The sequence below is a fragment of the Piliocolobus tephrosceles genome, chromosome 2 (assembly GCF_002776525.5).
Source record: "Piliocolobus tephrosceles isolate RC106 chromosome 2, ASM277652v3, whole genome shotgun sequence".
NCBI lineage: Eukaryota > Metazoa > Chordata > Mammalia > Primates > Cercopithecidae > Piliocolobus > Piliocolobus tephrosceles.
Genome location: NC_045435.1, coordinates 101,192,080 through 101,203,925, shown reverse-complemented (window position 1 = coordinate 101,203,925; position 11,846 = coordinate 101,192,080). Strand labels below are relative to the sequence as shown.

Sequence of the window (11,846 nt, the reverse complement as noted above, 5' to 3'; positions counted from 1 at the left end):
AGAAAGAAAGAAAGAAAGAAAGAAAAGAGCAGGTGCTATACTCATCTTTATCCTACTTTAGATGACCCAGAAACCTCACTCAGCCCTTCCTTTTTGTTATTAATAAATGAAGAACTTCCACTCTTATTCATATATGCTAGCCCATTTGATCCACATTGCAAACCTGTGAGGGAGGCAGGGTAGCTATTATTATTTTCCAGATGAATGAACTGTGATTCAGGAAGATCAAGAGCCTTGATCAGAACATAGCCTCTTAATGCAACCACTTCTATCTGTTGAGCTCTTGGTTTCACTGCCCTGAGTTTAGCAAGCTTGGCAGGAAAGGGCGAAACTCACTGGTCAGGCCAGGTATCAGGTTAGGTATTGAAGAGGGAAACAAAGTGGGTGTCAATCCCTGCAGAATTAACCCACTCTATAAATGCCTAAACCGGTTTCTCGCCCTTGGTCAATATTATTTGGGTGTTCCCCACCATCACTATGAAGCAGCTGGAAAAACAGGAGAGAAGCTCCTATGATGTTGTAACCACAAAATAAAGATTAAACAACAAGAAAAAGCCGGGCGCGGTGGCTCACGCCTGTAATCCTAGCACTTTGGGAGGCCAAGGTGGGCGGATCACGACGCCAAGAGATCAAGACCATCCTGGCTAACATGGTGAAACCCTGTCTCTATTTAAAAAAAAAAAAAAAAGTTAGCTGGGCATGGAGGCGGGCGCCTGTAGTCCCAGCTAATCGGGAGGCTGAGGCACGAGAATCACTTGAACCTAGGAGGCGGAGGTCGCAGTGAGCCAAGATCGTGCCACTGCACTCTAGCCTGGACAACAGAGTGAGACTCAGTCTCAAAAAATAATAATAATAATAAATTAATTTAAAAAATACAAAAATTAGCCAGGTGTGGTGTAATCCCAGCTACTTGGAAGACTGAGGCACGATAATTGCTTAAATCTGGGAGGCAGAGGTAGCAGTGAGCCGAGACCACGACACTGTAATACAGCCTAGGTGACAGAGTGACGCTCTGTCTCAAAAAAATAAAATAAATAAAATTTACAGTTAGAGCCTCAGTTTATAGCAAACTCTAGTTGCATGATGAATAAAACATCTGAACCAGGGCAATTTTCAGAGTATTGATAAGGATGCTATTAATAAGCCTGGGAGTTTGAGGCTGCAGTGAGCTGTGATTGCACCACTGCACTCCAGCCTGGGTGATAAAGTAAGACCATGTCTCAAAAATAAATAAATAAATAAAATTAACAGTGAGAGCCTCAGTTTATAGCAACCTCCAGATTCATGATGAATAAAACATCAGAACCAGGACTGTTTTCAGAGTGATAAGGGTGCTATTAATAATTATACCAAGACAAAGGTACAAACTGGGACTGTCACAGGCAGGATTGGACTTGGGATTTCCTTAGCGATAAGCCATAGCAAATGATTAGCTTCCAGTGTCAGAAAAAATTATAGTAAAAGCTGCATACTATGTGTGAGCAGATAGATATGGAGCCCCAAACCTAGCGCTAACCAGCTGTGTGCCCTTAGGCAGGTTACTCTACTCTGAATCTCAGTTCCTTTAAATTATAAAATTGAGGTAGAATTAATAGCTACTTCAGAAGACTTATAAGGTCAGGTGTGGTGGCTCATGTCTGTAACCCCGCACTTTGGAAGGCCGAAGCAGGCGGATCGCTTGAACACAGGAGTTCAAGACCAACCTGGGCAACATGGCGAAACCCCATCTCTACAAAAAATACAAAAATTAGCCAGGCATGGTGGTGCATGCCGTTAGTCCCAGCTGCTCGAGAGGCTGAGATGGGAGCCTCAGAGGTGATCACCTGAGCCCGGGGAGCTTGAGGCTGCAGTGAGCCATGATCATGCCACTACACTCCAGCCTGGGCGACAGAGTAAGACTCTGTCTCAAAAAAAAAAAAAGAAAAGAAAAGAAGAATTATGAAAGGACTCCTAAGGCCAGGTGGTGGCTCACACCTGTAATCCCAGCACTATGGGAGGACAACGCAGGAGGATTTGTTGAGCCCAGGAGTTCAAGGCCAACCTGGGCAACATCATGAGATCCCATAACTAAAAAATTAAAATAAACAAATGGCTCCTGAATCTAAATACAGAACATTCTGAGATTATTGTGGAATACAAACAGAATGTACAAAGTGAACTTTTCCTTTTTTGTTGTGTTGTTTTGGTTTTTGTTTGCTGTTTTTTTGAGACAGGACCTCACTCTGTCACCCAGGCTTGAGTGCAGTGGCACGATCATAGCTCACTGCATCCTCAAGCTCCTAAGCTCAAGCGATTCTTCTATGTTGGCCTCCCAAAGTGCTGGGATTACAGGCATGGGCTACTGCACCCAGCCAAAGAGCTTTTTCTTATTGCTCTAAGATCACCAGAAAAAATGTTCAAATAAGAATCCTTGGCTTTTATTGCAGCCTTAACTGGTTTGAGAATTTGATGAAAATTCTGGACCCCTCCCCAGGACAGACACCCAATATTTTACATGCAACTTCAGGAGCCTCTTACTCCCATATCCCAGATCAACATAAACTCTGGAAGGAAGTGCTGTCCAACAGAAATACAACATGAGGCGGGTACAGCAGCTTGGACCTGTAATCCCAGCACTTTGGGAGGCTGAGGTGAGAGGATTGCTTGAGCCCAGGAGTTCAAGACAAGCCTGGGCAACATGGTAAGACTCTATCTCTACAAAAAAATTAAAAATGAAGCAGGTGTGGTGGCACACACCTGTAGTCTTAGCTACTTGGGAGGCTGAGTGGAAGATTGCTTGCGCCCGGGGGGTTGAGGCTGCAGTGAGCTGCACGCCAACTTGGGCAACAAAGCGAGACCCTGTCTAAAAAAGGGGGGAGAAAAAAGGCCGTGTGCAGTGGCTCACGCCTGTAATCCTAGCACTTTGGGAGGCCGAGGTGGGTGGATCACCTGGAGTCAGGAGTTTGAGACCAGCCTGGGCAACATGTTACAAATAAATTAAAAATTTGGTAACATGGTAAGACTCTATCTCTACAAATAAATTAAAAATTAAGCAGGTGTGATGGCACACACCTGTAGTCCTAGCTAATGGAGAGGCTGAGTGCAGGATTGCTTGCATCTGGGAGGTTGAGGCGGCAGTGAGCTGCACACCAGCCTGGGCAACAAAGTGAGACCCTGTCTGAAAAAAAAAAAAAAAAAAGCCGTGTGCAGTGGCTCATGCCTGTAATCCCAGCACTTTGGGAGGCCAAGTTGGGTGGATCACCTGGGGTCAGAAGTTCGAGACCAGCCTGGCCAACATGGCAAAACCCCATCTCTACTAAAAATATAAAAATTAGCCAGGAGTGGTGGCACATGCCTGTAATCCCAGCTACTCAGGAGGCTGAGGTAAGAGAATCGCTTGAACCCAGGAGGTGGAGGTTGCAGTGAGCCGAGACCGCACCACTGCACTCCAGCCTGGGGGACAGAGCAAGACTTCTTCTCAAAAATGAATAAATAATTTTAAAAAAAAATTTAAAATTAAAAATAAAATTAAAAACTTGCAGCCCTAAAAGTTTACCTCCTAAATGCAGTTTTAATCATTTACCTCTCGCCTTTTTCCATCCACGTCTACCTTTTCAGTTTCCATAGATTTAAAATAGCCCTCTAGGTATGAGGATGGATTCTGGGAAAGGAGAAATGGGAGAGGCTTTGAGACTCTGAAAGAGAGAGCCACTGTGGAAAGCTACTAAGCACTAGGCAAGAGATTCCAGCAAGGGAGTCTTTGTTTGGGATTTGACCTGCTGCATTTCCAAATGTTTTCATTCAGTGTTGGCCTGAAAGCTGATATTTAGAGAATAAGCCCCAGCCATCAAAATTCTCATCTCATTTTTTTATCATGAGACTCCAGCTGTGCCTGGAGACTGACGCTTATTAGATTTATAGTTCAGGGTCTCCTGGATTAAATAAAAGGAAGAGGACCAACTGCTTGGGGCACACAGATCTGAATGGGACATAGCTGTTTTTCCAGCCATAACAGAAATAAAATCACGACCCATCTTTTCTATAGTATATACAATTTACAAAATGCTTTACTTAGGTTTTATTACATAGTAGCCTGAGGTCAATATTATTTTGATCTTCTTTTTGCACGCAAGGACTCATGCTCAACGAGGTTAGGTAATTGGAGCTGGCTTTGAACCCAGGGAGTTGGATTGGCCTACATAATGCTCCCCCAGTGAACACCCTGCCCAGGCCACCACCCCATGCCCATTCACAGGCACTTACCTGTAATTCTCCCCAGCTGTCCATCGTACATCTCTCCAACAAACCCAGCTATGTGGGCTCCTAGACTTACTCCAATCATGTAAATGTCATCAAGAGAAGCTCCTTCTGCCTGGAATTTCAAGAGGTCCATCATTATAAATTGTAAGGGGCCAAGGAATTAACAACATTTGTAGAAATTTCCTGGCTGTTGACTTTGGAGAAGTAATTCTAAGCACCTCACATCTATTATCTCATCAACACCCATGCAAAGTAAATACTATTCTTTTGATTATGCAGATGAGGAAACTGAGGCCCCAAGTTGAAGTAATCTGCCCCAGATCAGGCAACTGGGGAGAGAGCAGAGCAGGATTCAAAATAGTCTGTCCGCCGGGCACAGTGGCTCACACCTGTAATCCCAGTCCTTTCGGAGACCAAGGCAGGCAGAGCACCTGAGGTCGGGAGTTTGACACCAGCCTGACCAACAGGGAGAAACCACGTCTTTACTAAAAATACAAAATTAGCTGGGCGCGGTGGCTCACGCCTGTAATCCCAGCATTTTGGAAGGCCAAGGTGGGCGGATCATGAGGTCAGGAGATCAAGACCAGCCTGGCCAACATAGTGAAACCCCATCTCTACTGAAAATACAAAAATTAGCTGGGCATGTTGGCGTGTACCTGTAGTCCCAGCTACTTGGGGGGCCGAGGCAGGAGAATCACTTGAACCCCGTAGGCAGAGGTTGCAGCGAGTCAAGCACCACTGCACTCCAGCCTGGCGACAGAGCGAGATTCCGTCTCAAAAAAAAAAGTTGAGGAAGCACTAGGCATTTAAACCAAGACCTCCTAGATAGAACCTTTCCTACCTATAAGACACCTTTACTGTGAGCGAGAAAAAAATGTCCCTTCCTCAAGACACTTTGTCATCATCTGCTGGAAATTTATCATAACAAATATATAAATCTACAATGTCACAATGACAAGGGTGCTCCCTTACATGGGTGCCCTGTGCAGTGCACAGCCTAACAAACACCTATGGGCCTTTTGCACAGCCCCTCATCCCACCTTCCCTGGGGCTTATTCACATTTGCAAAATGTTGCAAAATAGGCCTCCTGCTCACTGTAGCTATCTCTTGGCTTTAAGCCCTCAGATAATGGGCCAGTTTCAACATAGCTCTGAATCATCTACAAGAATTCTCTTACCAATATCTGGTCAATAAATTCCTTCAAGACCATGGCTACTTTTCTGGTCTTACTAGAGGCATGGCTGTATATTAAAGTTGTAGCTCCTCGATTCCAATCAACAACAACTACGTTCATGTCTTCAACAGAGAGCAAACCCTTTACTAAGTCCTCCATCCAAACAGGAGGGGAGCCTGTTAGCCTGAATCCATGGACAATGAAGGTGGTTTTCTTGGTCACATTCAAGTTCCCAAAATCTGAGGAGTTGACAGTTTGTGCGCAGGTCAGGTTTCTCCTCGTGTAGAGCATCAGCCTCACGTTTAGTCCCGTACCAACCACTGCACTGTGAAAGCTCAGCCTGGTGAATGAAGGACATGTTTCTTCTGTGTCTGAAAATAAAAATGAGATGGCATCATGACAGGTCTTTCCTTAGTTGGGTATCAAGCAAGAGTGTTGTTCTATATTTGTAGGAGTTCTTCTTATGTTCCTGATAGGACCTGGTTAAGTTGAATTAAGTTGCAAAATCATATACACATATTTTGAGACAGGGTCTCACTCTCACCCAGGGTGGAGTGCAGTGGTGCAATATCAGCTCACTATAACCTCCACCTCCCAGGCTCAAGCAGTTCTCCCACCTCAGCCTCCCTGAGTAGCTGGGACTACAGGCACATGCCATCAAGCCCGGCTACTTTTTGTATTTTTTGATAGAGACGGGGTTTCATCATGTTGGCCAGGCTGGTCTCAAACTCTTTCGACCTCAAGTGATCCACTCACCACAGCCTCCTAAAGTGGTAGGATTACAGGCCTGAGCCCACTGCACCTGGCTGCAAAATCATATTTTTTTCTTGTTTTTGTTTTGCTTTGTTTTGTTTTGTTTTTTGGAGACAGAGTCTCACTCTGTTGCCCAGGCCCGAGTGCAGTGGTATGATACCAGCTCACTGCAACCTCCACCTCCCAGGTTCAGGTGATTCTCATGCCTCAGCCTCCCAAGTAGCTGAGATTACAGGCACCCACCACAATGCTGGGCTAATTTTTGTATTTTTAGAAAAGATGAGGTTTCACCATGTTGGCCAGGCTGGTCTCGAACTCCTGACCTCAGGTGATCTGTCCACCTTGGCCTCCCAAGGTTCTGGGATTACAGGCATGAGCCACCATGCCTGGCCAACAAAATCATATTTGATCCAGAGCTTGTATGTAGTGACCTCTTGCTTCACCAGAAAACCATTCTTCCAGCCGGGTGTGGTGGCTCACACCTGTAATCCCAGCACTTTGGGAGGCCAAGGCAGGTAGATCACAAGGTCAGGAGATCGAGACCATCCTGGCTAACACGGTGAAACCCTGTCTCTACTAAAAATACAAAAAATTAGCTGGGTGCGGTGGCGAGCTCCCATAGTCCCAGCTACTTGGGAGGCTGAGGCAGGAGAATTCGCCTGAACCCGAGAGACAGAGTTTGCAGTGAGCCGAGATCATGCCACTGCACTCCAGCCTGGGTGATAGAGCAAGACTCTGACTCAAAAAAAAAAAAAAAAAAGAAAAAGAAGAAAACCATTCTTCCAAATCCTATCCTCCTTCAAGGTTTAACCCAAAAGCCACCTTAATGAAGCCTTCTCTGACCCTCCCAACCATAAGTACTATGCTTCACCCCAGAACTCCCAAAACTCCCTTTATGTACCTCATTGATGACACAATGGAAACCCACTTTCAGGCATGCATTACAGGTATCTATGTACATATGTGTCTATCCTGCTAGAACGCAATCTCTTTGAAATGACAGCTCATTACTTGTATATCCCTCATAGTGCCCAGCACGTGGTAGAGGACTCAATAACATGTGGAACAGCAATTTATCCCCAGCTCCAAGTGGGAGATGGTGAGTATCTTCTGTAAGATACTCAGAAGAGGCAAGGCACTACTGATGGTCATTCTTGGTGGCCAAGAGCAAAAAGGGAAGGCTGTTAACATGCAATGGGCCAACAGAAGACAAGAGTGCCCTGGGAAACATCTGTCTGACTTCCTCCAATAGGAATTCAGGAAGCATTTGCTCTGGGTCCCTGTTCTCAATGAATCTTCATTTACGTATCCAGGAATTATTCTCCTTCATTCGAAGCCTCAAAGTAGCCTTCGTCTTGGGGTCCTTGCCCATCTTTAATAACCTGAGTCTGTTCATGTATGCATTTATTGAAACTTTTCACAAAGGCTCTGGTACTCAGGAGTGAGTGAAGTTTCATAATAGAATCAGCACAAAACTGACCCCCCCCAAATAAATATGTAAATAAATAAATAAATAAAAATTAAATGAACTTAAAGGAAATTTACATGTGACTAGATGTTACTTGTTGGTTACACTTAAATTGATGGTTCTTATCGTTACTTCACAATTAGTGAAATTTGTTCCCAGAAAACACCGTCTATAGGATTTCTGCTTTCATGAAGTTAAAGAGACTTATCTAGGACTAAAAGCTTCCCATTTTATTTATTCATTTATTTGATACGGAGTCTTGCTCTGTCACCCAGGCTGGAGTGCAGTGGTGCAATCTCAGCTCACTGCAACCTCCATCTCCGGGATTCAAGTGATTCTCCTGCCTCAGCCTCCCAAGTAGCTGGAATTAGAGGCACCTGCCACCATGCCCAGCTAATTTTTGTATTTTTAGTAGAGACAGGGTTTCATCATGTTGGCCAAGGTGGTCTTGAACTCCTGACCCAGGTGATCTGCCCACCTCAGCCTCCCAAAATGTTGGGATTACAGGTGTGAGCCATTGTGCCCAGCCAAGCTTGCCATTTTAAATAATTTTTCTTGGTATCTGAAAATTATCTGCATCCTCTGTTTAGTGCTCAAAACTGTGGTAAATCAGGTAGATAAATAATCGAGACTCTATCTCTTAAAAAAAAAAAAAGAGTTAAGGAGGTTTTGAAATCCCTCATCCTAGAAAACAGGTGGTTAATGTTGAACCCCAAATGCGCGCAATCCTCCTTTTACTCTACTGCATCAAGTAGCATGTGTAGTGAGGCATGCTCGTGATGTAAACATTTTCTCCATCCATTAGCCTCTTTCTTTTTTTAAAGTGTTTTTTTTTTTTTTTTTTTTTTTTGAGATGGAGTCTTGCTCTGTTGCCTGGGCTGGAGTGCAGTGGCCGGATCTCAGCTCACTGCAAGCTCTGCCTCCCAGGTTTATGCCATTCTCCTGCCTCAGCCTCCCGAGTAGCTGGGACTACAGGCACCAGCCACCTCGCCCGGCTAGCTTTTTGTATTTTTTAGTAGAGACGGGGTTTCACCGTGTTAGCCAGGATGGTCTCGATCTCCTGACCTCGTGATCCGCCCGTCTCGGCCTCCCAAAGTGCTGGGATTACAGGCTTGAGCCACTGCGCCCGGCCCCATTAGCCTCTTTCATTTCCTCTTCCTGTAAGTTGCATGCTCCCACGGACTTGCCTAGTTGTTTGTAGAGAAAGACCCAGAGCAAAGAGTTGCCTGTGTAATTAGTCATCTTCTTATTGATCAGGAAGTGTCTTGGGGTAGGGCTGAGCCTCTCCTTCTTAGCTATCAGTAAGGCTGGGTTTTGTTCCTGGGTGTGCAACTGACTCACCAGGTGGCCTGGGGAAATTATGTCATCTTTCACTTGCTACGTATCTGCCCAAGAGAGGAATCCTGGGGAGACTAATCTGAATGAGATCATACTTGAGAAGACAAAGATTCATTTCCCAAGAAGAGGACTGTTTAATTGTCTGGTTTTGTGTTTTGTTTTGCATTTTGAGACAGTGTCTTGCTCTGTCACCCAGGCTGGAGTGCAGTGGCACGATGTCGGCTCATGCAACCTCTGCCTCCTGGGCTCAAGCAGTCCTCCCACCTCAACCTCCCAAGTAGCTGGGGCTACAAGCACACACCACCATGCCTGGCTAATTTTTATATTTTTTGTAGAGACAGGCTTTCGCTATGTTGTCCAGGCTAGTCTTGAACTTCAGGGCTCAAGCGATCCACTTGCTTCAGCCTCCCAGAGTGCTGGGATTACAGCATGAGCCTCCACGCCCAGCCCTTCATAATTTTTTTTAAGTCTTAGTTATTTGTGTAATGGCACTGTCCCCCGGAGAAGTCCATCATAAGTATTGAGTGAAATAGATTTCCTTGTTCCCCTAAATACTAAATATTATAAGAGCTTTACATATATTATCTCTCATCCTCAGAGAATATGTGCAATTCATTCCAAAAGAATCTACTCTATCCTAGATCCTATGTCAGGTGGCATTTTAGAGGAAGAATCAGTCAGTAATGAAATAATACACACAAATAAGTATAAAACTGCTACCTGTGATATGTGCCATGTAAAGGAGATAGAGTGTAAGATGAGAACTTAAATAGGGAGCTTGGTCTGGTCTGGGAATCAGGACTCTTCGTTCTCTTGCATCCTCTGAAAATAATGAGTATCTAAATGCCAACAATGGGGGATTCTTTTTAAATAATAAAAACATAACATCTAAGTACAATAACATCACAGTTGGGCAAATTCAAGTTACCCAAACTATTAAGCTTTATTTTTGTAGTTTTTTTATTTTATTACCTATACTTAATGTTTCAGGTGTTAGGTCCTTTTTAATTTTATCTGCCCCTTTTACCTTTAATTCCACCAAATTATATATATATATATATACATATATATTTTTTTTTTTTTTTTAAACAGAGTCTTGCTCTGTTGCCAGGCTGGAGTGCAGTAATGTGATCTCGGCTCACTGCAACCTCCGCCTCCCGGGTTCAAGTGATTTCCCTGCCTGTCTTCCAAGTAGGTGGGACTACAGGCCTGCGCCACCATGCCCAGCTAATTTTTGTATTTTTAGTAGAGGCGGGGTTTCACCATGTTGGCCAGGCTGGTCTCAGTCTCTTGACCTTGTGATCCTCCCGCCTCAGCTTCCCAAAGTGCTGGGTTTACAGACGTGAGCCACCGCGCCCAGCCTCAAATGATATTTTTATCATAACTGGGCTCTCTTTTCATCAGCATTTGCCTACTATATCTTTACCCTTTTTACCTTCTGAATCCCTTTATTTTACAGACCTTTTTTTTTTTTTTTTTTTTTTTGAGACAGAATTCCGCTCTGTTGCCCAGGCTGGAATGCAGTGGTGCGATCTTGGCTCACTGCAATGTGTGCCCCCTGGGTTCAAGTGATTCTCCTGCCTCAGCCTCTCAAGTAGCTGGGATTATAGGTGCCTGCCACAACGCCCAGCTATTTTTTTTGTATTTTTAGTAGAGATGGGGGTTTCACCATGTTGGCCAGGCTGGTCTCGAACTCCTGCCTTCAGGTGATCCACCCACCTCAGCCTTCCAAAGTGCTGGGATTACAGGCGTGAGCCACCACACCTGGCCCCATTTTATGGATCTTATATATAGGATCAAATTGGGTTTTATTTTATGACCCACTCTCAGATCCTCTAAAAAAGATAAATGAATATATCCTTTTACATTTACTGGCATAACATATACTTGGCGTGGTACCCACAGAAGTGCCTAAGACCTGCCTTTCAGAGAAACTTCTGGAGGAAGCACAGCTGAGTTGGCCAATAGCCCATGAAGCCATGGCTCCCGATGCTGCTCCCCACCAATCACTGAGCCAGGCCAGGCAGGTCATTCCTGTCCCATGTAGCACTCTCTACTTGGAAACTTTGGCTCAAGGACTCCCCATCAGTCTGGCTGAAATATCCTCAGAACTGTGCTGGGGTCTGAGGCTTTTCCTACCCAACTTTTCCTTTCTCCTCTCCATTCTCAGGTGCCAAACTGCCCGCATCATGGTGTGAAGCCTCCCTCTGCCTATTCCCACTCCCTCCTCCTTTATCCTTCACACTCTCTGAAATAGATCTCTTGCACATCCATCCCCATCTTCTCAGAGGTCCCACATGGACACAACTGAATTGAATTCTGCAACGCTATATTTTCCAGGGTTAGTGACTTCTAGGTTCACTATCTTTTGCTTTATGGATTGTCTTCTTTTTTGTTGTTGTTTTCTCGGGGGTTCTTTTGTATGTATGTATTCTTTCTCATATTGGGAAGTTTATAGCTTGTTTTAATTCTTCTGGTAAACACCTTGATAACTGTATATGAAATATTTACGGCTGGGCCCGGTGGTTCACTCCTGTAATTCCAGCACTTTGGGAGGCCGAGGTGGATGGATCACCTGAGGTCAGGAGTTTAAGACCAGCCTCACCAACATAGTGAAATCCCGTCTCTACTAAAAATACAAAAATTAGCCAGGCATGGTGGTGTGTGCCTGTAGTCCCAGCTACTCAGGAGGCTGAGACAGGAGAATTGTTTGAACCTGGGAGGCAGAGGTTGCAGTGAGCCAAGATCTTACCACTGCATTCTAGCCTGGGCAACAGAGCAAGACTCCCTCTCAAAGAAAAAAAAAAATTAAAATCCTTTTTCATGGAATGTAGATGTGTGACCTGTATGCCAGAAGTAGACTACATGTAGAA

The 11,846-nt window shown here is 44.7% G+C and overlaps 1 protein-coding gene across 2 annotated transcripts in view; it reads right to left on the bottom strand.

Moving 5' to 3' along the window:
* LIPH (lipase H) overlaps positions 1-11,846 on the bottom strand; it is a 53,924-nt gene that overhangs the window by 29,676 nt on the left and 12,402 nt on the right. For both annotated transcript variants that reach the window (XM_023187648.2, XM_023187649.1), the window contains exons 2-3: positions 5,418-5,785; positions 4,243-4,351 (exon numbers count right to left, since the gene is read on the bottom strand). In XM_023187648.2, coding sequence (XP_023043416.1) covers positions 4,243-4,351; positions 5,418-5,785 — 477 coding nt within the window. The remainder of the gene's footprint in view (positions 1-4,242; positions 4,352-5,417; positions 5,786-11,846) is intronic.